General features: G+C 47.2%; 1 protein-coding gene across 14 annotated transcripts in view; it reads left to right on the top strand.

Annotated features, from left to right (window-relative positions):
• The window catches only part of Atp8a2 (ATPase phospholipid transporting 8A2), a 532,902-nt gene that overhangs the window by 469,190 nt on the left and 39,785 nt on the right, over positions 1-23,927 (top strand). For 13 of the 14 annotated variants that reach the window (XM_039093999.2, XM_039093996.2, XM_039093997.2 and 10 more), the window contains 2 exons: positions 12,398-12,486; positions 18,707-18,811. In XM_039093999.2, coding sequence (XP_038949927.1) covers positions 12,398-12,486; positions 18,707-18,811 — 194 coding nt within the window. Of the gene's footprint in view, positions 1-9,752; positions 9,985-12,397; positions 12,487-18,706; positions 18,812-23,927 lie in introns of those variants that run through there. The other variant, XM_063274674.1, reaches the window with a different exon arrangement.

The following is a 23,927-nucleotide window of genomic DNA, read 5'->3' as shown; positions in this document are numbered from 1 at the left end:
CCCCGTGACCTTGGACAAGCAACTCCACTAACTGAGCCTCAATTGCTTCTCTCGAAAACGGGAGCAGTTAGTGTCCCTCTTGTGCCATTTCTGGGGGGACTTAAAATTAATACGTGTGGGAGAATCCAGGAAAGGTGTCTGATGGAGTACTGGAGTCTGAGACTAAGGCCCACCTCTCAAGTGTACCCAGGCCAGTGATCTCACTGATGGAGACCTAAGAAGGGGGAAGTGAGGGTTGGTATAGACAACATAGCGCATTGTTTATGATGTCCCTGCTGGGAGCTTTTACAGGATGTGCTGGCAAGTCGTGAGCACCCAATAAGGTGGGTCTATGACAGATGACCAATGCACACCAGGGTCTGTCAGACACATGCTGGGTTGTGGCCTGCAATGAGGCCACGAGGAAGGTATATGTATCTCTCTGGAGTAACAGGAGGGTGGCACATCACGAGCCTTCAGATACCGCTGTCAGGAGTATCACTGTCACTGTGAAATGCACTTTCATGATAGAAATAAAGGAACTTGAAGAACAGAATGCAGGCTGGAGAGGTGGCTGGGGATAAAGGCACTTGCCACCAAGAATAACAACCTCATTTTGGTCTTCAGAACACACACAGTATTGGAAGAGAACTGCCCCCGCAGGGGTCCTAATACCTCTATGTGTGCATTATGACACACACACCACGCCCATACACATACATAAATAAGTAAATAAATTAAAAAAAAACAGGACATCCTGGTTTAGGTTCTTAACCTTCCATCCTCAACAGTAGAGATTTTCCAGTCCTCATCCGTAATCATAAACTCTTTATCAGCACTCTTCTTCCAGAGAAAACTTTTCACTAAAAAGCAAAGGAGGGAGAAAGGGAGGGAGAGATGGGGGGTTGGAGGAGAGGGAACGGCAGATAGACAGAGAGACACAGAGAGAGAAATACACAGAAGGAATCCCAAGGGGGCTGCAGGCTGCTGCTAAATTTCAGTTGCAGTTGTCAGGGCTTAAGAAAACACTGGAGAGAATGTCTCATTGAGGGGTCCCTGGATTGTTCTGCTCTGGGCAGGCAGCTGAGGGGTGGATGACAGCCAGCTGGCAGGGGCTCACACACCAGGTACCAGAGCCAGCCACTGAGCTCATTTGCTCCAGAGAAGTCATTTTACAGTCAGAGCTGTCTCAAGATTAGCACGCTGCGGGCGTGCAGGCGCTCGGGGAGTGCTGCAGGATTGGAGGCACAAGAAATAGGTGCTTCTTTTCGAAGGGCTAGCCTCAGGGATTCCTGGGTTCTGGGGAGGTGGAATCCATGTCAGTGAACACACGGGGAAGTAAAGACTAGGTAGTCACTTTGGCCCTGTAAGGCAGGCACTGTGCTATCTTGGTTTGAGGGAGAGGAGCCATATCACCAAGAAGCTAACTAACCAGGGTCACTGGTGCTTCTGAGGTCAGAGACATGGTCCCCCCCCCCCCACACACACACATGCTGCTGAACCTGGGGACCTGGTTCCCCACTCCCCACTCAGCTCCTGAGACTCACAATACACACCCCCACCACTGCCTCGCGGCACCTTCCTTTCACTGCTAGCGAGAGCCCAGTGGCCTTGTCTTCAAGGGGGCATCTCCTCTTGAGCATCCTACTCCTAGAGCAGAGCTCTGAGGTATTGGATAAGAGCCAGAGCCATAGATACGACCACATGGAAAGAAGAAGAACCTTGATCCACAGCATCCTCCAAGGGAAGACCCTGGGAGAGATTTAAGACCCTTCCACATCCAGCCGAGTTTGTGTTTCTCCTGGCTCATTACCACCAGCCTGCAAACCACCTAAGATTCAAGCTCCTTTCAAATTCTCATACTCATTCCTGGCTTTGAGTCCTATTAGCCTTGAACACGCCACAAGGATGGCTACCTCCAGTAGGGGAAGACAGCAGCACATGTCTAGGAGGCCAGCCATTGATCTCGTGGCACGGATCCTCAAAGGGGCCAGTTATCTTAAGCCCCCAGCGTTAGGTAAAATGGTGGCTGCGATATGAAATTATCTGTTTCCCAAACCTGTAGTTAAGAATGATAGAGGCTTTTCAGTCAGTGGGGTAAAATATCTCATATTAAGGGTTTTTGTGCAAATGAAACATGCCGTAAATCACGTGTTTTCAACTGCCGTGTCTTTAGTCATTGCAACTGGAGAAGCAGAGGCTGGGGTTGGCCCTTCTCAAAATCTTTTCTGTCAGGCCACGTACCACAACTCATCTTCAGTACCTGAGGCGTCAGCACTCCAGGCGGGAGCAGAATCTGTCCCCATCGGAGGTGATCACTATCTGTCTTCAGCTTGGCTCCTGTCTGTCAGGAAGCCCAGTGTTCCCAGCTCTGAAATCTATGGAATTTCTGTTCTCAGCCCCAGCTGAGGCTCTGGAATAGTTTGCACTTAGCATTTCCTCCTTCCTGTGCTGGAAATCCAGGAGGCGCCGTCTGCCGGGGGCCGGGGCAGGCGGGGGTGGGGGGAGACATTTTCATGAGCAATTCTATCCCATTTTCTTCCCCTTTTCTTGTTAGTAGTTAACATCCTTCATCAAGGGGCAGCGCCTGCGTGTGTGCTTGGCAGTGTCTTCAGAGATAACTAGTGTCTGGCGTGGTGCAGCAAGAAGTTTGCCTTAGTTGATTAAAACCAGGCCACTGGTGGACAGCAGCACACATGGGCAGTGCTGATCCTTGGTAGAGAGAGCTCTGAGATCGCTGTTTGTGTCACTGTTCCGGTCCACACTGCTTCCTGTCACCAGTGAGCCAACTCCCCGGGTCCACCCACCTGAGAATCGCAGTGGCTGACATCACACGCCACAGCGGATCAGAATCCTTTGAACCTCAAACTTGATTCAGGTTAATCTTGACCATCCCTAGGATGTTGAGGGGCTGTGGGTGGGGGAGCTTGTGGTTTTAGTCAGCAATATGAAGAGATCAGGGAGGTCTGATAGCTGGATGGATGCCACGGCGCAAAATCACATTTACCGCCTCACTTAAACCTCAGGCAAGCTCCGCTCTGGTAGGATTGACATTGTCTTCGTTTTTCAGAGGAAGAAACTGGGACACAGCGGTTAGGTAAGAAATAAATGGCAGGTGACTGTTTAACCCCGTTTAGTGTGACTTGAATGTTCATGGTACACACACACCCCGAATTCAGCTACAGAAGTGGTCACTTCTACTGTGATGGGGATAAGAGACAGGACCATGAACAGACAAACCTAGTCATGAAGTGGGTCTCTCTGTTAGCTTGTGCCATCATAAGAGGGCAGCCAGGGCCTCTCTGGAACTTGTTCTCTGAGCATACATGTGATAGAATTGATGCACACAGGAGGGGGGGCGGGGGGGAGTTAACCAGCCAGGTGTCTGCTGAGAGCTCAGAGACCTCTGGCCTTAAGATCTACAAGGAGATGAATATTCATTGTTTCGCCACACAGCCTTTGATATTTGTGACAGTAGCCCAAGGGGACTTAGACTGTGCTCTTTAAAACTGTGTAATCCCAGCCCCTCTCAGGAAAACTCAGAGGCTCCCGTCTCCCCCGGAAACACGTGTTGAGTTCTCTGGCCTCTCCTTTGGCAGTGCGTCTGCCCAGGGCTCGATTAGGTACCTCAGCTTTCTGTGGGAGGAGAGGTGGGCAGATCATCGCTGGGGAGTGTGGCTGGTATATAACCCGTGCTGCTCTGTTACTGAGGTGTTTAAGCTTCCACAGAACGGGCAAAAGGAAAGTAATTTCATCTCTTCCAGCTCTGCCAGCCCGGAAGGAGAGAAGCTTCAGCTATGCTCGCCCCAGCCCCAGCCCCAGCCCCAGCCCCAGCCCCAGCCCCAGCCCCAGCCCCAGCCCCAGCCCCAGCCCCAGCCCCAGCCCCTGGACTTTCCAGACACAGTTGGTCAGGAACAGGGTATGTGGGGCTCATCTTTCTCCTCAGGGTTCAGAGGCTACACAGTGTCTGCCCTTTCTCTTCATTAGTGCTTGTTTTCATGTTGGATCTGATATTCCAGAAGACCAGGAGTTTGGACTGGTAGACATCTTGTTTCTTCAAGAATGTGGAAAGCTCGCTGTGTTGAGACAAGGCCTCTCTCCAGTTTTCTCTTAGCAACCTGGACATGAGGATTGTAGGACTTGCCTGTGACTGTAAATTAACACAGGATCCTACACGTGCACAGGGCCCTAGCAAGACACCGCAGGCTTCTGGAAGCCACAGGTATACCCCTGCCAGAGGAGTCACAGGGTGGTGGGGTTGGCAGACAAAGGAGGTGAAGCTGACAGGAGTCCTGTGTCAAGCCTGGTCTGCTGCATCATTCCTGAAGGTAGAGACGCCATGTTTTAAACTGGCCAACACAGTTTTAGCCTTGCCCTGTTTCCACCTGAGAAGAAGAGCCATGCAGGTCAGCAGCTGCTGTTTCTCCACCTTAATTCCCACTGCCACACCCTGTGCCGTACAGTGAGAACCGCTCTGTCTCTCCACATCCAAGCAAATTCAGTATCTGCGTATGCTGATCCCTACCTGCAGATCCACCAACCAGGGGTGTGAAATATCCGGAGAGATAAAAGGAACCTTACTGAATCTGCACAGATTTAGTCTTTCGGTTGTCCTGAAATAATACAGCATGATATCTCTTCCCACAGTGCCTACTTCATATTAAGAGCCAAAGTCACCGAGAGAGGACTTAAAGTCTAAGAAGACATGAGCAGGCTCTATGGAGAACTGCACTGTTGTGTATGTGACAAACTTGAGGGTCCAGGGGTTTGGGTATCCCAGGCATCTCTAAGGATATAAAGGGCTATGAAGGAAGTTACTGGAAACCAAACAAATATAAATCGGACAGGGATTTAGTTAAATCATCCATCCATTCTCTAAAACAAGATCACCAAGAGAAAAATGGAGACTCACATGACCACTTGAAAAGAAAAACCAGTTAAGAATGTACAGGACTTAGGAGTTGATTTAATAAGAAAATTGCTGTTGGCACCCTGTTTGGTCAGTGTCTTCTCATCCGTTCAGAACAACAGCACCCTGTGTTGTTTGTTGGGATGGGGGTGGGGGGTAGGGAGGTGGGGAGGACCTTGATTGCTTCAGGGTCTTTTTTCCTTTTGCAGTGTTTGTTTGTTTATTTATTTATGTGTTTGCCAGCTTGGTTATTTTCTGGTTTTCTGAGTTGCATTCTTGTGCTATTTGCCAGCCCAGCCTGGATCTCTATACGTAGCCCAGGCTGCCCTAAAACTCAAAGCAGGTCTCCTGCCTCAGCCTCTGGAATGCTGGGATTGTTAGTAGTCGTGAACTACCATAACTACTCAGAAAAGATTGGCTTCCCTCTCTCGTGGGTCTTCCTCCTCTTTTATCCCCAGAGGTAGTGACTGTAGAGAGAGTAGTCCCACTCTGTGCATGATGTCATTGTTCCAGGGAGCCACTGAAGTGACTAGATACCAGCCACCATGAGGATAAGGAGCAACTGGAGAGAGCTCACTGCTGGGATCGTGCAGTCCTTGGTGGCCCACTGGAGTTTCTGTGAGGTGAATCACAGGCTTCCTGAGTGACAGAGCAATCCCAATCCGAGGTGTTTACCTGAAAGGAATGGAAACATGTCCATAAAACAAGACTGTGCAGAGGCCTACACAGCCGCCTTATTCTTAACAACAGGCCCAAGCTGGAAACAACCCAGATGTCCATCAACAGGAGAGTGAAGAAACAGAATTCAGTACACTCACACTGTGATTACTGGAGAGGAGAGCGGAGGGGAGAAGAGAGAGAGAGAGAGAGAGAGAGAGAGAGAGAGAGAGAGAGAGAGAGAGAGAGAGAGAGAGAAAGAATGTGTATGTGTATGTGTATGTGTCTACACTGCAACATGTCTCAGTCTCAAAGACCTTAATGTTGAGTGAAGAGAGCCAGATCAAGCAAATTCATACTCTTTTGTGCCATGTAGAATTATTTCGAATTCTAGACTCAGCCAGACCACTAAAATGCCAGACATCAGGACAGCCATTGTTTTGTGGAACAGAAATTGGCTGGAAAAGTCAGACACAGGAGGGCCCTCTGGGGTAATGGAAGTGTCTTATAGCTTGGTGTGAGCAGCCGTTACTCCTATGTAGACAATAGGCAAGATTCTGTGGGTTTAACATTTGTGCAGTTTAGTGTGTTTCAGTTCTAAGAAGGCACAACCTTGTCTCCTGATGGGGACAGAGGAGGAACTGCTGTTTAGAAACCCTTAGTAACTGTCTTCCTGAACTACTAACTGGGATTCAACTAGGTTTACTGATAAATTCACTGGTGCTCTGGTGACCAAAGTATAGCAAATCAGCAACCAACGGTAACAAAGTTTGCTGTCAGAAGGAAGTCTACTGCCCAGTGTGGTGGCCCATGCCTTTGATTCTAGAACTGAGGAGGCAGAGGTAGGCTGATCTCTGTGAGTTCAAGGCCAGCCTGATCTATACCAAGTTCCAGGCCAGCTAGAGCTGCACATAGAAACTCCGGCCCCAAAGAACAAAACCAAACAAACCAAAACAAATGGAAAAATAATCTATTCCGTGTAGAGGAAGAAATAATCTATTACGTTTGCTGTACTAAGGCACCCAGGGACTTGGGGGTCTTAGATCAGCTGTATCCCCGGCCAGATGTCTCTCATGACATTGTGGCATTTGTAGGCATGATAGAGATGGTGGCCTAATCTCTTCCACACTCAGGTGTGGATGACAAGGAGGCTGAGCTGGCAGATTTTCTTGCTGGCAGGTATGGGCTCAAGTCTCCATTGTTCAGAGAGACCAGCCGTGTCAGTGGACTGACTCTTCCTGGATGTCAGGTGTGCGTGGGAGTGAGCTTCTGAGTTATCACAAGAAACAGGATGCTCTGGGGCCATTCCCTTGCGTCACACAGGGCTTCTGAGTGAGTACTTTATAGGTGTCTCTCCAGAAGACTGCAAGGCATTGCACCAAGACGTTGTCTTCCTTTGTCCTAAATCTAAGCATAACACTGTGCTGAGGTGTTTGTGTGGGGAGAGTAGACACCACCGAGGACAGAGGACTGGAAAATCTCTACTGTTGAGGATGGAAGGTTAAGAACCTAAACCAGGATGTCCTGTTTTTTTTTGGTTTCTTCCATCCTGCCCTGTGGCCTGTCAGTGTGTGCTTCCCGGTTCTCCTTTCTGTACAAGTTAAGGCTGCTACCTGAGTGAGCCAAGACTGTGGTGCCAGTCATGTGTGCATAACGCACCTACCTGTCAGTCAGGCCTCCTGGGGGCTACCCAGCTCCTACGGTGTCCCCTCCTGCACCACCTCCCTGGGCAGACAGAGCTGTCACCATCTTGCATAGAACAGCTCACCATGAAGTAGTCACACGCAATTCCAGCACTCAGAAGACTGAGGCATGAGAATGAGACAGAGGTTGAAGGCCAGGCTGGGCTAAGGAGTAATACCCTGTTTCAAAAAGCAGAAACCAACAGTAAGATCAGCTCTCATTAGAAAGGGAAGAGAATGTGCTTAACCCTTCACATGCACATGAACAGAAATCAGAGCTTTGGAGAGACCTCAAAACAGACCTCAAAAACAGAACTGAAGCTCTTTTAGCCTTTGCCTTGAAAATAACTTTTCAGGAATAGGGTAAGAAAGGGATGGGGGGGGGGGTTCCATAGACCACAACCGAAGACTATTAATGGGCCACATTCTAATCTGTCCTTGTGTTGTTAAGCAAAATGGAGATTTTCTTCCCTTCCGTGTCTCTGTTTTTATTAGTTCCCACACCCTTCAAAATTTCTTTTACTCAAAATGTGAAGCTGGTGCCTAGAGTTTCTGGTGGGAGCAGAAGCTAAGCTCCTGAGGCAAACTCTGTTTGCTTGGAACCTGGGACTCCACTTCTCTGTGGATATGGGATAAGGTGGGAGAATGGAGGGGTGGTCTTCTTGCAGTTAGGACAGGGAGTGGGGTTCCAGGGCAGGATCACCTCAGTTGGGTGTCATTGGGGTGACTCCTTTCTGGCAACAGGTACTTGAGAGAACTACAATGCTGTCTTCTGTAGAGAGGGTCTGTGGAGGACTGAATGCAGTGCTTTTGGGGAGTCTTACTGCACAGCGCCACACACAGGCCTTAGTCCCCTTTCCTACAGGTAAACTTCCCCACACTTGCCACATCTTTCCAACTTTCCTGAGACACACTTTTGTCAGTTACATGAGCTTTAAGAACCAACAATGGTAGTGCTGAAAATCTACTTGAAGCCACTGTTCATCTGGGAGGAGGCTTCAGGTTTCTGAGGAGGGAACCCAAGTTCACGTTCCTCTTTTCCCTCAGCACCTATGGACTGTCCTTAAGTTTCTGGCTCTGTCTGAAGCACAGCATCACTGTTGTGGGATGACCAGATTCTTTAGTAAGGGTAGCAGATGTTTCTGTGCGTGACCTGCACAGTAGAGCTGGACCCAGGCCCTTCAGGGACCAATCGCCAGCCTAGGCATTCGTGGTGACAGTGAAGCCTTGGGCTTTGAAGACTGTGAGTCAGAGAAGCCAATTCAGCCCCTGCCTCAGCTGCCTGTAGTGTGATTTAAATATTTTGTGGTTAATAACCAATGCTGGAAATTAATACAGCAGTTGCCCTTTAACCAGCTATTACCCAAATAAAAGAATAATAAAAATATTAGAATTAGAATAAGCGTTAAACACTGGAGCTGGGCAGACATCACCCTCTAAGCTATTTTGTCTGCATTCATGCCTTGAACCCCAGTATATCGCTCCCCATATGCTTAGCTTGTGCTGTCCCTGCTTCATCAGGCCAGCCCCTCGTGACCACATGTACATGGTCCATACTACCCCATGGCGACTTCCCTCTTCCCCTGCCCTCCTTCCTCTCTCCTCAGTTCCCTACCTGAGACCTCAAGCCTGAGAACCATAGCTCTGCCTATCTTTCCTCTGCCCATCTCCAGGCTGTTAGCAGCTTTCACTAACCAATCAGGGATAATCAGGAGGCAAGGTTTACACAACAAAGGCCATTGTTCCTGTGTTCTTGAGACACCCGGCCTTGGGATGCAGAATTTAGCATTCAAATACACAGCAACAGACCAAACCCCAACAGTTGCCAGGTTTAGAGTGGATGTTGACCTTGCTGTCATTTAAATAATTCATGTTTTCTGTAGAAAAAAAGGAAGCAGAGATTGACAAAAAAAAAAAAAAAAAAAAAAAAAAAAAAAAAAAAGATTCAACTCCCTGTTGCTGCCACCCAGACATATGTTTGATGTGTCATTCCATGTGTTTTCCCCAATCACGTAAGCAGCTGCACGTGTGAAGGGAAAGAACCTGTCCAGGCCAGCAGAGTATGAGCCACTCCATTGACTTTGCACTCTGGAAAGTTGTTGTTTGTCTGTCTGGTTGGTTGGTTTTGTTTTCTTTTTGAGGTAGGGTCTTACTATATAACCCTTCCTGGTTTGCAACTCACTCTAGACCTGGCTGGCTTTGAACTCACAGAGATCAAGCTGCCTCTGCTCCTGAGTGCTAGGATTAAAGGTGTGGGTTAGCATACCTGGCCTGAAGAGTTTATTAAAAGGGGAACATACAGGACTAAAACAGGATGTTACGCGTCGGCAGAGGCTCGAAGTTTGTACCTAATACACAAAGATCCAGTCACCTGTAATTTGGAAACTACAAAAATCTAGTACTTGCTCAGTTCCACAAGGCTAGTTGTTTCCTCTGGTCTTCTGTATAAGCTGGAATCTTTGTGCTGACAAGTAAGTGCAGGCAGGCAAAGAGTGAGTCTTCCTTCTTCCAATGTCCTTATGCAGGCCTCCAGCAGAAGGTGTGGCCTGGATTAAAGTGCACTACCACAACTGGATCTGGAATTTGTCTTGTCACAAGCTGGACTTGAACTCACAGATCTGTTTGCCTCAGTCTCCTGATATTAACTACCGTGTCTGGGCCTGAACTTTTCATGGCCACTATGCCTCAAGGTCTCCATCCAGGTCAGAAACCCGTGTCTTCCAGCCTCAAGATCTGGGTCACTGGTGTGCCCTCCATTTCTGGATTGTAGTTCATTCCAGATGTAGTTAAGTTGACAACCAGGAATAGGCATCACAGTGACTAATTGTCATAGTCCTCTCAGAGGGGTGTCATGGCTACCTGTTCCAGATCAGGTAGCTTGGCAGGGAGCTGGCTCCCTGCCTGCCATTCTCAATTTTGAGATTCCCCAGGGTTTGAGCCTGCTCAACCTTACAAGTTGTCCTGTCTGGTGGCATAATCCACTTGCTCCACAATCCTAGTTGCTGGGTCTGGTCCCCAAGTAGAAACAGGAATAGCAGAGAGAAGCCTCATCAATACCTACTGACCCTTATGTGTATGGTTACTCTGCTCCCAGATGCAGTCTTTGGAGGTGCTGTTTCTTGAGCTTCTGGAGAGAATGCCTTGGGCTTAGTCACAAGGCTTGGGCCAGTTGCACTGCCTTCTCCACAGCCCCCATGACAGGATCCTCGGAGGGGTCTTGAGACCCATCTGGCTAACTAGCAATGCAATTAGACATCTCCGTGTCCATACAGCAAGTATATGTTTCTTTCATTGCAGACTGTAATGTATTTCAGGAAGCCATTACCTTCCCTCTAATGGCTATGCATGTATAATGCTCTCACAAAGACTCATGACTTCCTTCTTCACACTCTCCTTTCTTGGGATGAATTCCAGGAGGGGTAATGATAAGAAAACATACTCCCATATTTTACTAGGTTTAAATGTCTCTTTGAAAAGTTGATACTCTCAATTTTGGGAAAAGGCAGGAGCCAAGCTGTGCTGCCCCTGCCCCAAACTTCACCATGGGTCAATATAATTGTCATAAAGGACAGGAGTCCCAAGCAGAGCCATAGGATTGAAGCTCAGAGGCAGAAACTGTTATCAGATGTGCACTTGGTCAGGTAGACTGTGTAGGTGCTCCTGACTAGGGACACCATGAGATTGCTCTGATAGGTGACCTGCGGGTAGAGAGGGCAGTGATGCAGCCTGAGTCGATGCTATGATGCCAGGCTGGGGCCAACGCGCATCCAAGGGACAGGAGTTGCTCTGGGATCACCCTGACCCTGCATTCCCTGTGCAGGGGTGAGATGACAGTCCCAGCCTGCCTGTTCTCCTTCCCCCTGCAAACATCACCCCATGATCTTTACCCCTGAGACTCTCTCCTCTGTGGGCTTCACCCCACTGTATACACTGAGTTCTAGCAAAAATGTCAATGAGGTGGAAAGAAAGCCATTCTTCAGAGCAGAAGGACCAGCCGTTCTTCAACTCTGCTTCCTTGGTCTGACATCTGCCCCTTGAAACTGCTTTGCCCAGTTGCCAGCAACTCCATGCTCCTCACCTCTGTTTACTCAAAACCTAACTGTAATGTACCCGGACTCTCCAGTCCCTGCCATTTCTGTTAAGCACAAGCTGTTCCTGCCCTCTGCTCTTGTCCCAAATGTCTCGCTTTATTGGTAGTTGGCTGTAGTTCTCTGCCTTGCAGTCTCTGTGCTGCCAACCAAAACCGTCCCTGGTTTAGCCTTTGGGGAACAAGGAAATACTCCGAAAGCTGTGCTCTGTGCCCTCTGTCCCCATCACGTACCTCTTTTCCTCTCTACCTGTCTTTTGGCTTGAGGTGTTTGGTTTGGTTTCTTGTGTCTCTGCTCCTGTTGCTCGTTGGGGGAGGGGATCTTGGCACAGCATCTCACATAACCAGGCTGGCCCTTGAAGGGATTCTCTTGTCTCCATCTCTAGCTCACTGTGCCTTCTTGCTCTTGTCTTCTCAAGCCTAGCATGGCGGGTGGTGTGCACCTGTAATCCTCACCTGGCCTGGGAACGACAGGTTAAAACGGTAGGATCAAGAGTTTAAAGATGGCCTGGGTTACCCATCTCAAAAAGTAGGAGACAGAAAACTGGCAAAAATACACATCAAACCTAACAAATGAACCCTCCCCTAATTGCCGTGCATACCCATAATGGACGCCAAGTGATTCTAGTTCCCTGAAGCCAGGGTCTTGGCCATGGACATCTTGTGCTTCCAAATGGACAGAACCACTGACTTTTGTGCCAATCAGCTCTGGGATTCTGAGCCCATGAAGGGTAGTAAAGTACAGAGACCCACGCTGTAAAATGAGTAAAGGGAGCCTGAGAGGGCAGTTTATTCCACAGTAGGATGTCTCTAACATCTCTCCCTGGGGGCAGGAAGAATTAGAACAGCATTTTGCTCAAGAGGGAGCTGGAAGTCCCAACACAGGGACAATGACTTACACTGAGAGAAAGGAGGTGAGAGGCAGCAGAGCCACACAGGAGCTGGTCCAGCTGTCCCTGGCTCCTCTGGATGGAGTTAATAATTCCCCTTGCTCCCATATTGCAGGATACTCTACATTGCTTTAAGCACATCCCACTGTTTGAAGGCAATGCTGTAACAGGCTGTGACTTGTGTTTCTTGCAGGCAACTATGGTCCTGAGTTCTGCCCACTTCTGGTTGGGTTTGCTCCTGGTTCCCACTGCGTGTTTGATCGAGGATGTGGCGTGGAGAGCGTAAGTGTAAAGTGAAGCCTGACCTTCAACCTTGCCCCTCTGTCCTTGCAGCTGTCTCTCACATGAGGGGTATGAGGATTCAGAAAAAACAGGACTCTGACCCTCAACAAAGGAAGTTTTGTTTTGTTTTATTTTAAGCTCATGCTTCATTTTGATAGGATATACATTTGACAGGAAAAAGAATACTAAGCAGAAGTCACATGACATTTGATAGGGGTGTTGTCTTCTGTGTGGTTGCAAGGCCATTTCCAAACACAAATGTGTTTCATCACGTTTAGGAAACACGACCTGAGACTCCTTTCACATCTTAAGGCTGATGCTAAAGCAATCACAAATGGTGCCTGGCTTGAAACTCCATGTGTAGAGGGAAATCATAAGCGTGTACCTCACTTCCCCGACAAAGCTGAAGGAACCTTCATTCTTCTAACCAACTCACTCACAGTGGGAATCCTGCCAATCAAATTCTTCCCAAGAATTTATAAGTCTGTAAGAAAACCGCATCACAAATACAAAATTATGATGAAGGTTAAATAGAAATTAATTCAAACTCGCTTTCCGCCTCTACATTTTAAATGACATCGTTCCTAAAGTGTAAAGGAAGCGGTGGTGTCTCAGGAGAATATTAACCTTGAATTTCATTCAGGAGCAGATGAGAGATTGCCCCAGTGCCGGAATTGGTTTAAGTTCGAATGGATCCAGTTCCTCCTAAAAACGTGGCCACGGTCCCTGAAAATTGAGACTTCTAGCTTGGGCAAACCACAATTATTTCAGGGCCCTGAGGAAGTGAAGTGAGATTGTTAACCCAAGCCTTCCAGGAAGACATCAGCCCTTATTTTTATCTACTTATTGCTCCTACACTCGACAGGGATTATTCTTGCCTGACGGGAATATCTTTTGAAAAAGTCTTCATTTGGGCACAGTCTTGACAACTGATGCAGAGAGAGGGGAGCGATGATTTCCCTAGAATGTTTTTGTTTTTCTTCGGCTGAATTTTCAACTAAAAACCAAATGATTTTAACTCCTTAAATGCCTTGACTAACCACTGCTTCTGTTTTGTTTGCTATAACTATGTTCTGTAAATGGCACATTCGGAACTTTCGGAATGATTATATTTAGCCCGGAAAGGTTATTTCCTTAACCTAATAGATGCGCTGTGAGAAAATGTCCATTCTGTTATTTCCTTTGTGAGCCAGTAGGCCCAATTTTGGTATAGTGTGTTTACTCCCTAGCTGAATTGTTGCAGCTCTGCTAATAAGTTAGTTTTAGGGACACAGTTCTTGGCTTGGCTGAGAGTCTGATGGGAAGTAGTTACAGGCTCACAAATTTGTCCCTATCTTAATTCGGCTATCTTAAATTAATGTCATGAAAACAGAGTTTTATTACGGCTCCTTCTGCCAAGTGGGTCTTTAGCAAAAGTATCTTTGTTCCATCTCAAAGAGAATGTTTATAGATTGAAAGGGCTCTGCCTCCTCCTGTGTTTTCAGAACCCCTTCCAACAAATCCTGTCACCGTGAAGCAAATTATCTCCTCCCTCTAACAAGACTTGTCTGGGTTCTGTTTGTAAGACCCAGGCTATAAAATTAGCACCATTTACATATTAACGAAGATAAATCAGACGGTACTGCTTCCAACTCCAACATATGGAAAGAGTGAAACTCACTTCCTCTCCCAGGAGCTTGCCAACTGGGCTCCCGCCGGAACCAGAGCCCCTCCGAGAGTTGAGGAGCCAGCAGTGAAAGCTGTGCTTGCCTGTTGTATTGTTGAGGTCCCGGAAGCTGCTGCCTGACAGGGGCGACACAGCTTCTCTTAGAAGTGGCATCCCATCACCTGGCCCTACTGACTTACATTACCATTTCCTGAATGCATTTTGCTCTTGACTTACTGGGAGAGGCTAGAAGAACAGTGTATTAAACCAGCTGACGTTTGGGGGTGTCCAAAGCATTGCCCATTTGCAATATCCGCTTGATGCCATGAAGAATAAGAGTTTGATGAATGTACGTGGGCATTGTCCCACTGAGCATGGGGCCCATATTCTGTGTAATATTATACTCCAAGCTAGAAATATTTGCCAAGGCAAGTAAATTAGTGGCTCATCCAAGGAGAGGAAGCATGAGGTAGACGGGCTATCCTGGCAAAGGCACAGGATTCACCTGAACTGCAGTTATGCAAAGTTTTAGAAAATGTTCTCCACACCACCACCCCCCTGCCACACACACACACACACACACACACACACACACACACACACACACACACACACACACCATGCTCTACATGAGTAGTTCTCAACCTGTGCATGTGGGGGAGGTGACACCTTTCAGGAGGTCACATGTCAGATATCCTGCTTATAAGATATTTATATTATAATTCATACCAGTGGCAAAATTATAGTTATGAGATAATGATGACAATAATTTTATGTTTGGGGGTCACCACCACATAAAGGAACCACATGAAAGGGTCAGGGCATTAGGAAAGTTGAGAACCGCTCTACCTCCTCCTTTTGTTCTTTCTGCAGTTCTAGTAGCAAATCTTCTCTCACTGAGCTACACCGTAGCCCTTGTTCTTTTCTTTTCTTTTTTTTTTAAGATAAGATCTTTCTGCATAGCCTAGGCTGGCATTGATATTGAGATTCTCCTGCTTCTGCTTTATGAATGCAGAGGTCCTGCACTCATAGGCACTGCCACCCTAGGGGGTTGTCCGGTCTTTGAAAACTTCCACACAGAGCAGGCCTTGACTTCCGAGTGGACATCTAGGCACACCTAAGACAGGGAGTGCCTCTTTCTAGGCTTGCCTCCTTGCCCCACCCTTGACTTCCATCCCAGGACTGAGCTGTTAATAGTAAAAAGAGAGAAACCGAGTGAGGTAATTCACTTTCCCACAAAGTTTGTCAGCTTTCTGGGTGAAGACCCATTTTTAGACTATCTCAACTCAGATTGTGGAGCACCATCAAAAGCCTCAAAAGTTATGAGATGAGGGCTCAAATGGCCCTATCGTTTATTAACATAATTGGTTATATGTGCTCTCTGGCTAATGAGAAGCCTTGTTAGAAGCATGGAGTGTAAATTGCCCAGAACTATTTTAATATCCATTAGCCTACACTCTCCCAAAACGGTCAGTGTGCTCAAGTAAGCTGCCAGGTATCGCTCTGCCTCCAGAAGTTGGTTACTGTCACTCTCCATAAATGATACAAAACTCAAGGCCACCAAGCACAGAGGAACATGCTTCCTTTTATCAGACTGCCCTGTCTCTTACCAGGCATCACACAATACACTCTGCAGTTCCAATGTTCATTTCATTATAATTCCAGAGAGGGAATTAAATTGCAATAAAGGTAATTTATGTGTACAAGTGGGCCTTGGATTGCCTTTTGTTTTTTTTTGTTTTTTTTTTTTTTTAACATTCTAACCAAACCAGTTTCTCCCGAAGCACACTGTGTTTTTATTTTCATCCACACCAGAATTCGATGTTTCCACTTAACTTGCTGCCCTTGTGTGTCGGAAAATAAGTTTTTAGAAACAAAAGGATGAAAAGTTCATGCTGTTTCTTTTTAAAGCGCCTAAGGGGACACGAAAGCAAAGGAGGCCTGAGACCAGGGGGAGGTGGATGAGAGAAGGTAGTGGGGGTGCTGAAAATTATATATATGTATATATATATATGTATATACACACACACGCACATTTATATGGATGTGTGAACATCTCACATTGAAACCCACTGCTTTGTACACCTAATGTTCCTAAGTAACCTAGATCCATCCTTACCTGTGTCAGAGAGCTCACGGTAACTCACCTGTCAGTCACCAGATGCCCCCACTCTGTCCCTTCTGTAGTCACCTGCTGTCTTGAGTGGGGTGGGATGAAGGAAGTCAGACCACCGGAGACAAGACACAGATAATCCGACTTCAGAGTTATAACTCAAACCTTAGCCCTCAGTGAGACCTGACTACCCACAGTGTAAATGCTCCTAGGCTTTCCTTGATAACCAGTCAGTGTGAAATCACTGAACACATGTGCTACAAGGAGATTTAAGATCCCCTTTCTACGTCAGCCCTTTGTAGATCGTGGTTCTCAAGAAAATGGCTTTAAATTGCAGCTTTAAATTTCAATTTGCATGCAGAAGGAGTCCAGGCCTCCCAGCCTCACAACTCAGGGCTTTCAACAGTGGCCGGTTCCCAGGCTCGCTTACAGAAACCAGCCTGACGTAGCTGCATCTTCAGAGAAAACAGTTTCTGGTTCGTGGAAGTGAGCAAGCCATAGCCCTCCTGAGGCCAGTGTAACTGCATCTTGGTTGGTTTTCTGCTCTAGGATTCGGATTCCATTGCCTATTTCCACTCCATGTCTATTCTCGCTATCTCACACCCAGCAGACTTCGTCTTTCCTGGCCCAGAAGACAGCAATAGGGCTAAGAGAGGTTGTCAGTCCTGTGCACAGGAGGAGGAAGATGGATCAGGGACTATCCGGGCACTGTGGGGAAGCATGCAAAGTGACTTTGAGCAGGATGAGGCACACCACTTCGTTTACCATCAACACAGCCCATAAGCTTGCATGGGACCAGGAACATTCAGCAGTATCAGACAGTGACATTCTAGTGTCCTTCCTCTCTCCCTCAAAATGTTGGCCATTTTTTCATTTACTGTTTAACTTAAAATTCCACAGTCCCCGCTTTGAACTTGGTATTTTATCAATACAGAGCCTCAGAACTCCCTTTGAAGTAATTAAGGTATTAGTATGTGCTAAAGCACGTGTGGCTTGGGCTTGTTTACTCTGTGGGGAAGGATGGCAGGCACATCTCCTGCATCTTCCTGCTCGTACTCCATTACAGATTAAGGGGGAGTGCCGGGTGACCCCGCTCTATCTGAGTGGGGCCCCTGTCCTCATGGGTGGAGGGCTTCTGGGAGGAGCGAACCCCCATCTCCAAACTGTGCGGGGTCTCTGTAGTCAACTTCTCAGCAGTCCCACTCAGTGCCTGCTCCTAGTGAGTCTGCAGCTTGGTCCACCACTACGAAGCCCTTGCAAAGCCGGTCATGAGGGTCATGAGGACAGCCAGCACCGCTCGCTTGCTCTTGCTTCTCATGCTTCTCCTCCCTGCAGGACTCCTCTCCCTTCACCTTGCCTACTTTTAACTCTCCGTTGTTGCCTACAGTTTCTTCGCCTCTGCATTTCCAATCCGAGGATCAAGTTTAGCTTCATGTACTTTAGTTTCAGATATTAAAAAACATTAGTGCATAGACACAAGATGTATTTAATGAGGAAATAGAATATACTGAGGGGGAGTTAATTATTAAGCTGGGTGTGGTGGAAGGGTAATTCAGTAGCACAGCATTTGTCTAGCATGTACTATATGTCTGGGCCCAGTCCCCAACATAGCAAAAACAAAAAAAGATAAAATGTCCTGAAACCAGAAAAGAAGCTCTTTAGGACATACTGCTGCCTCTGGGAACAACAGTGTGGTTTTTAGTTACAACAAATTGCATATAGCTGTGGGGTACAGCACAGGAGTTGAATACATGACAGGCCATGGCTTAGCTTCAATTTCAGAGGAACCCAAGATTGGCAGATTATTTGGCCATTGCGAGGGATTTAGTGTAGCCAGGAAAAGGGGAGCGGGTAATTCCTCCACTCTCCAAGAGGAACCAAGCATCCCGGCCAGGTTCCCTCTGTGGCAGGGAACCAGCACTGGATTTCCTGAGTGAGTCATAGCCAGAGGAGGATGGGCAAGCTGTACCAAACATACGTTCACTCCAAACCTCAGTCTGAGGTTTCGTTCGCCCTGGGAACATGAACTCTGCTATCCTAAACCCCATCTCTGCTGAGGCAGTGGCTCTTTTCACAGCAAGCAGGGAGACAAGAACTGCTAACCGCAGCCAACAAGGAACCAGCCCCCGTGCAAAGGGAACAGTTTCAAAATTGTCATGTGCTTCATTCATATCCTGCCGTGAGAGCGCTCCAGAATAACTTCTTGATCTTTGGGGCTCCTGTTGTCCTTGGTCAAAAATGCCTGTTTCCCAAGGTTGTGTGTGTATGTGGGGGGTTACCTGCAGTTCACAGTAAAGGTCTCATCTCTGGTGCTCAGGATGCTTTGGGTTGGGGAGGCGAAGCTCCTGAGACATTCTCAGCTTGTCCAGAGGGCACCTGGGTGTGGTGAGAATAATTGCCAGTCTTCGAAACTGTGTCACAGCCACTTACCATCTCCCCTCTGTCTGTTCCTCCTCCTCTAGGGCCAAACACACCTGCAAAAAGACACTGCTGGAGGAGGTTCAGGAGCTGGAGACCAAGTCCCGAGTGATGGGCAAAGCGATGCTCCGAGACAGCAATGGGAAGAGGTGGGCTGCCCCCGGCGTGCCGTCCTGTCCCCTTCTGTCTCACATTTCCCCTCCTTGGCTAGTTTTCAAGGGGAGCGTGGTAGGCTCGGTTTCAGGCATTCTGATTACATGCTAAGAATGCGGTCCTGGTGAGCTTCAAATTGCATCTTCTCAGCTGCCCTGAGAATCTGAGTTTCTGGGTCACTGGGCCTGTCCCCAGGTAATAGTAGTGGTTTTGTTGGGGCTGGGATGTGGATAAAACAGTCTTGTGAGTAACCGGCAGCAGAGCAGTGTTTTCTTAAAGGGAAGGAGTAGAGATTTAAAGTTGGGCCTTTTGGATTCAGGCCCAACCATGTTACTCAAAGCTGAGCGTGTAAACGAGTAGATGGCTAGCAAGGGAGAGCTTCTTCTGTCTGTGGAAGTTTCATTACAGTGCATCTCAGCAGCCCTGAGGGGGTCCCCCTCTATCTATATTTTATATGTATGCATGTTTTTGCCTGCATGTAATGTATGTCTGTGTACCACACGTGTGCAGTACCCACACAGTCCAAAAAAAAAGGGGGGTCAGATCTCCTAGCTCTGGAGTTACAGATGGTTGTGAGTTACTGTCTGGGCACTGGGAATTGAACCAGAGTCCCCTGGAAGAGCAGCCAGCTCTTAGTTGCTGAGCCGTCTCTTCAGCCCCTTGAGGGGGGGTAGTTTTGATGAATTACCTTGACTTGGTAGATCTGAGGAAGGTTGAGGACACTCCTGGTGCAGTAACTGCTGCTTCGCCTCCTTTGTCACCAAGCACATAGCTGCTCTGCCCTACACCCCACAGGTGACCGGGAGGTGTGTGCCTTCCCTCCCCTGAGTTCATCTAATCAGGGTCAATTTATCAAAAATCTATATGTTACAAAAGGCGATGTCTCCCAGCCGAGGATCATCTACAGTGTAGACAGACCTCTGTGTCTACACCAGATGTCTGTGTGGAACATCTAGAAAAATCTGAGCACTCTTTTCCTTAAAAGGAGGGAAGGTCTGTATCTAATGTTTAATGAAACAAAGACCTACATGTAGGGTACTTCTAGAAGTTTCTACGTTGTTGTATATTGTATTCGTCTGAACTATCTTTCACAGCAATGGAATCAAAGATACTTGGTTTTTAAGGAAGGAGATTTTGGGCTGGGATTGAATCTCAGTCCATAAAGTCCTTAGAGGGCAAGCACAGGGACCTGAGTTCAACACCAACAGAATAAAAAGCCAGGCATGACAGCACTTTCGAACCCAGGGCTGGAGAGATTTCTGGGTAAGATGATGGATTAGAGGCCTAATCACTGACCTCCATGAAAGAAAACAGTCAGTATAATACACAGTGAGCTCTTTACTCCAGCACTAGGGAGGTGGAGATGGGTGTATCCCTGAAGCTACCGGGCCAGCTGGTCTAGACCAATTGGCCCCAGGTCACAGTTAGACAGCCAAGGTTGTCCTCTGGCACACACACATGCAGAGAGAGAGAGAGAGAGAGAGAGAGAGAGAGAGAGAGAGAGAGAGAGAGAGAGAGAGAGAGAGAGAGAATATCAAGCATTTTAAAGGTTTTAGAAATATCTCATGTATTTTATTTATGTATAGGTATTTTAGGGAAGGTTTCAGAGCCCGTGGGTAGAGTTTTGGTTTTGTTTATGGCTAGCTATAATTGTTTTAGATTTATTTTATGTATGTGTATGTTTGGTTGCATATTCATATGTGTACCATGTTTGTGCCTGGTGCCCTATAAGGTCAGAAGAGGTCTGTGGATCCCTTGGAACTGGAGTTGCAATAGATAATCCAACATGCAGGTGCTGGGAACTGAACCCTGGTCCTTATAAGAGCAGCAAGTGCTCTTAGCCCCTGAGCCACCTCTCCAGGCCCTTTAGCTTATGTTGTAATAAGTGAATGCATTAAGCATGATAAGTATTGGTATTTATAAGCCAACAAAACAAAAATTGCTGTCTTCCCTAAGCTTAAAACTGGAAATGGGGGTGTAGCTCAGTGGTAAAGTGCTTGCCTAACATGCCCAAGGCCCTGGATTTCATCCCAACCCAGGAAGAAAAGCAAAACAAACAGACAAATTTAAACTTGTGACTAGTTGCTAGATTCTTTTATATGTCAGACAATTTAGACACAGTTCTTTGCACCTACTAGATTTCCAATGACCTATGATATTTTTTGTGACCTGAAAAGGCATATTCATGGTCTACAAAAGGTGGATCAGGGAACTCGGGCAAATTGAGAGATTTTCACGAGCAAAGATAAAATGCACAAAAATATGATAAACACATTTGTTATCCCAAAAAGAACATGGGACTTCTTATAGATCCCAAATTCTGAATCCTACATGAGATTGCTAAACAGGCATAAATAATCTCTGGGTAATAATGAGTCTCTCACAGCACAGTTGTCAGTTCTCCAGGACACACCAGAGAAGAGCCTTCCATATACTATGATGTGTGTTGTGCTTCTCTGGCCTCACATGGCCTGGAAAGTTCTTTGTGTGGTCAGGACTTGGCAGCAAGCACCATCAGAGGACTATCTGGCTGGGGCCGCCCCAAAGACTTTCATGCTGAAGATGGGCTGGGGAAGAGCATAGGGCATAAAGGACCGGGGAGGACAGTAGCAGTGAGCACGACTCAGGCAGAGTCATTCTCCCACCTCCAGTTTGCAAATCTGGAGTCTGTGTGAACTCTGGCTGAGCCTTTAACCGCATGCCCTTGGGCAATCTGGGAATGCAGTAACACTGTCTCTTCATCCGTTGTAGACAGCTAATGCTTGAGGGGAGGAGGACGGTTTATGAAATGACATAGACAGACTGAGCCATTAGGAGGGTGTGCAGTATCGGCTGTGAGTTTGGCCAGAGAGTCACAGTATGAGGGGGGCTGTGGACTGTTAGCCTTGGAAGAAGACAAGAGTCTCTCTTCATAGAAAGACGGGAGCTCCCTTTGTTTTGTTTTGTCTTCTGTGCTGTACTAGGAATTGAATTCAGGGCCTTGCCTATGCTCCATGCCTGAGTTACACAAAGCCCTTGGATATGTCTGCAAAGGGGGGACAGAAACACAGTTCCATACCATCAACCTCAGCAGCCTGAGGAGTCCCCCTAATCTAAGGGGCCTCGACTCACACTAAACCTAGATTTGTGGCTTCAACTCAAAAAAGAAAAGAATCTCCGGCTGAGCCAGTACGAGCAAGAGTTGGAGGTTTTTATTAAAGATATTTTAATATCGGCTCAGGCATGATGATTAGGAAGGAGACACTCAGAAAGTCATCCCCACGAGCAGGTCTCCACTCACGAGCAGGGAGGAGATTAAGGTATACCCAAGTTTAGGTGCTATGGCCGCCTCAACAGAGACACCCAATTAAGTATCTTAGAATTATTCATATATGCCATTTTGGGGGCACTGACTTCATTTCATTTCACCCCTTACTCTCTTGATAAGGTCAATTATAAGGTAGTCAGGGGTGCCTTGGATTGATTTATAATCTGGTAAAATAAAACCAGGAGCCACTAGGACTGCACAAGGGGAGCAGTACATATCCATTCCCTGTAAATTGTGTTTCTGGTAAGATTCCTAGAAAACTGCAGGTTAGCAGGGGGAAGGAAAGATGCCTTCAGTAGTTGTTAACTATTGGAATCCTCGCTTCACTGCTGATGAGAAGGTTTGAACCCTTCCCTCTCACCTCTCCAAGGCTTTTCTTGTCTTAAAATCTCACCCTAAACGTGTATCTTCCTGTCTGTCCAGTGGCAGGATGGACATGGACCACCACACTATACACCACAGCCACCTTTCTGTGGCAGTGAGGAACCAGAGCCTTGGGTACCCAGGGCAAGCATCCTACCTCTGAGCTCTCCCTCCCTAAGCCTCATGAATATAAGGTTTTTTAAAGTACTTGTTTTTGTTTGTTTGTTTTGTGTGCATTGATGTTTTGCCTGCATGTGTGTTGGATCCACTGGAACTAGAATTATAGACAGTTGTGAGCAGCCATGTAGGTGCGAGGAATTGAACCCGGGTCCTCTGGAAGAGCAGCCAGTGCTCTTACTGCTGAAGCATCTTTCCAGCCCATGAATATAAATTTTAAACATCCCCTAGGTAGCACACAGTTGTAGAAATTTTTAATCCCAAACCAGAGTTTCTGCCCTGCCTTGATCATTCAGTTCCCTGACAAAAGACACACACAGCCTTTATATTTATAGTAAGCGGTAAACAGCAGAGGATCTGGGCAGATATCTATTCTCTGTGCTGTTAGAATCTGCTTTCCTAACAATAACCCCGAGTTATTACTTACGATGTTTCATCTGGGCTACTCTTAACTCCAATTGGCTGGCTCTCAGGGCCATGTTTTCTTGACTCCTAACCCATGGTGACCTTTTCTTCCTCCTTGTCTTCTCCCTCATGCTTTTCCTCTGACCACACACCCCCCTCCCCAGTCCAAGAACCCTAAACTCCACCTATGTCTCTTCTGCCCAGCTATTGGCTATTGGCATCTTTATTTACCAATCAGAAGTAACTTGGGGACAAGGACACATAGCGTCTATGTAGACTCTCCCGGGCAACCAGGGCTTGGGGCCCATACTTAGTATTATGATACACAGCAAAATACTAACCTCAATAGCATGCACCTTTAATCCCAGCACTCAGGAGGCAGAGGCAGGCAGATCTCTAAGTTCAAGGCTACCCTGGTCTACAGAGTGAGTTCCAGGACAGCTAGGACCACACAGAGAAACTCTTATCTCGAAAAATCTAAACAAATAAATGAACAAACATCTGTTTAGTGAAATCTACCTCCAAATGTGCAAGCGAATCTCAAAAGGTAGCGCTTGTATGTGATTTTTCTACTTGCCGCCTCTGAAGATCCATGCTCCTAACCTAGACTGAGTTTCATGATTTTGTTTGGTTACATGTGTGCACAGCTAGATGAACACATGTTCCTATGTGTGCTTGCCACACATAAGGTCAGCCTTTCCTTTCTTTTTGTCCAATGCTTCATTGTGGGATTGCTCACCAGAGATGGGTGGGGACCCACTGTCCTCAAAAGTGCCCCATCTTTGTTTTTCTACATTCTAATTGTTCCAGGTTTGCTGTGGGCCCTCCGCCCACTAGATAATAAGAGGCACGTCGTTCTC

This window comes from Rattus norvegicus, chromosome 15, assembly GCF_036323735.1.
Source record: "Rattus norvegicus strain BN/NHsdMcwi chromosome 15, GRCr8, whole genome shotgun sequence".
Taxonomy (NCBI): Eukaryota; Metazoa; Chordata; class Mammalia; order Rodentia; family Muridae; genus Rattus; species Rattus norvegicus.
This window is presented reverse-complemented; position numbering and strand designations above follow the sequence as displayed.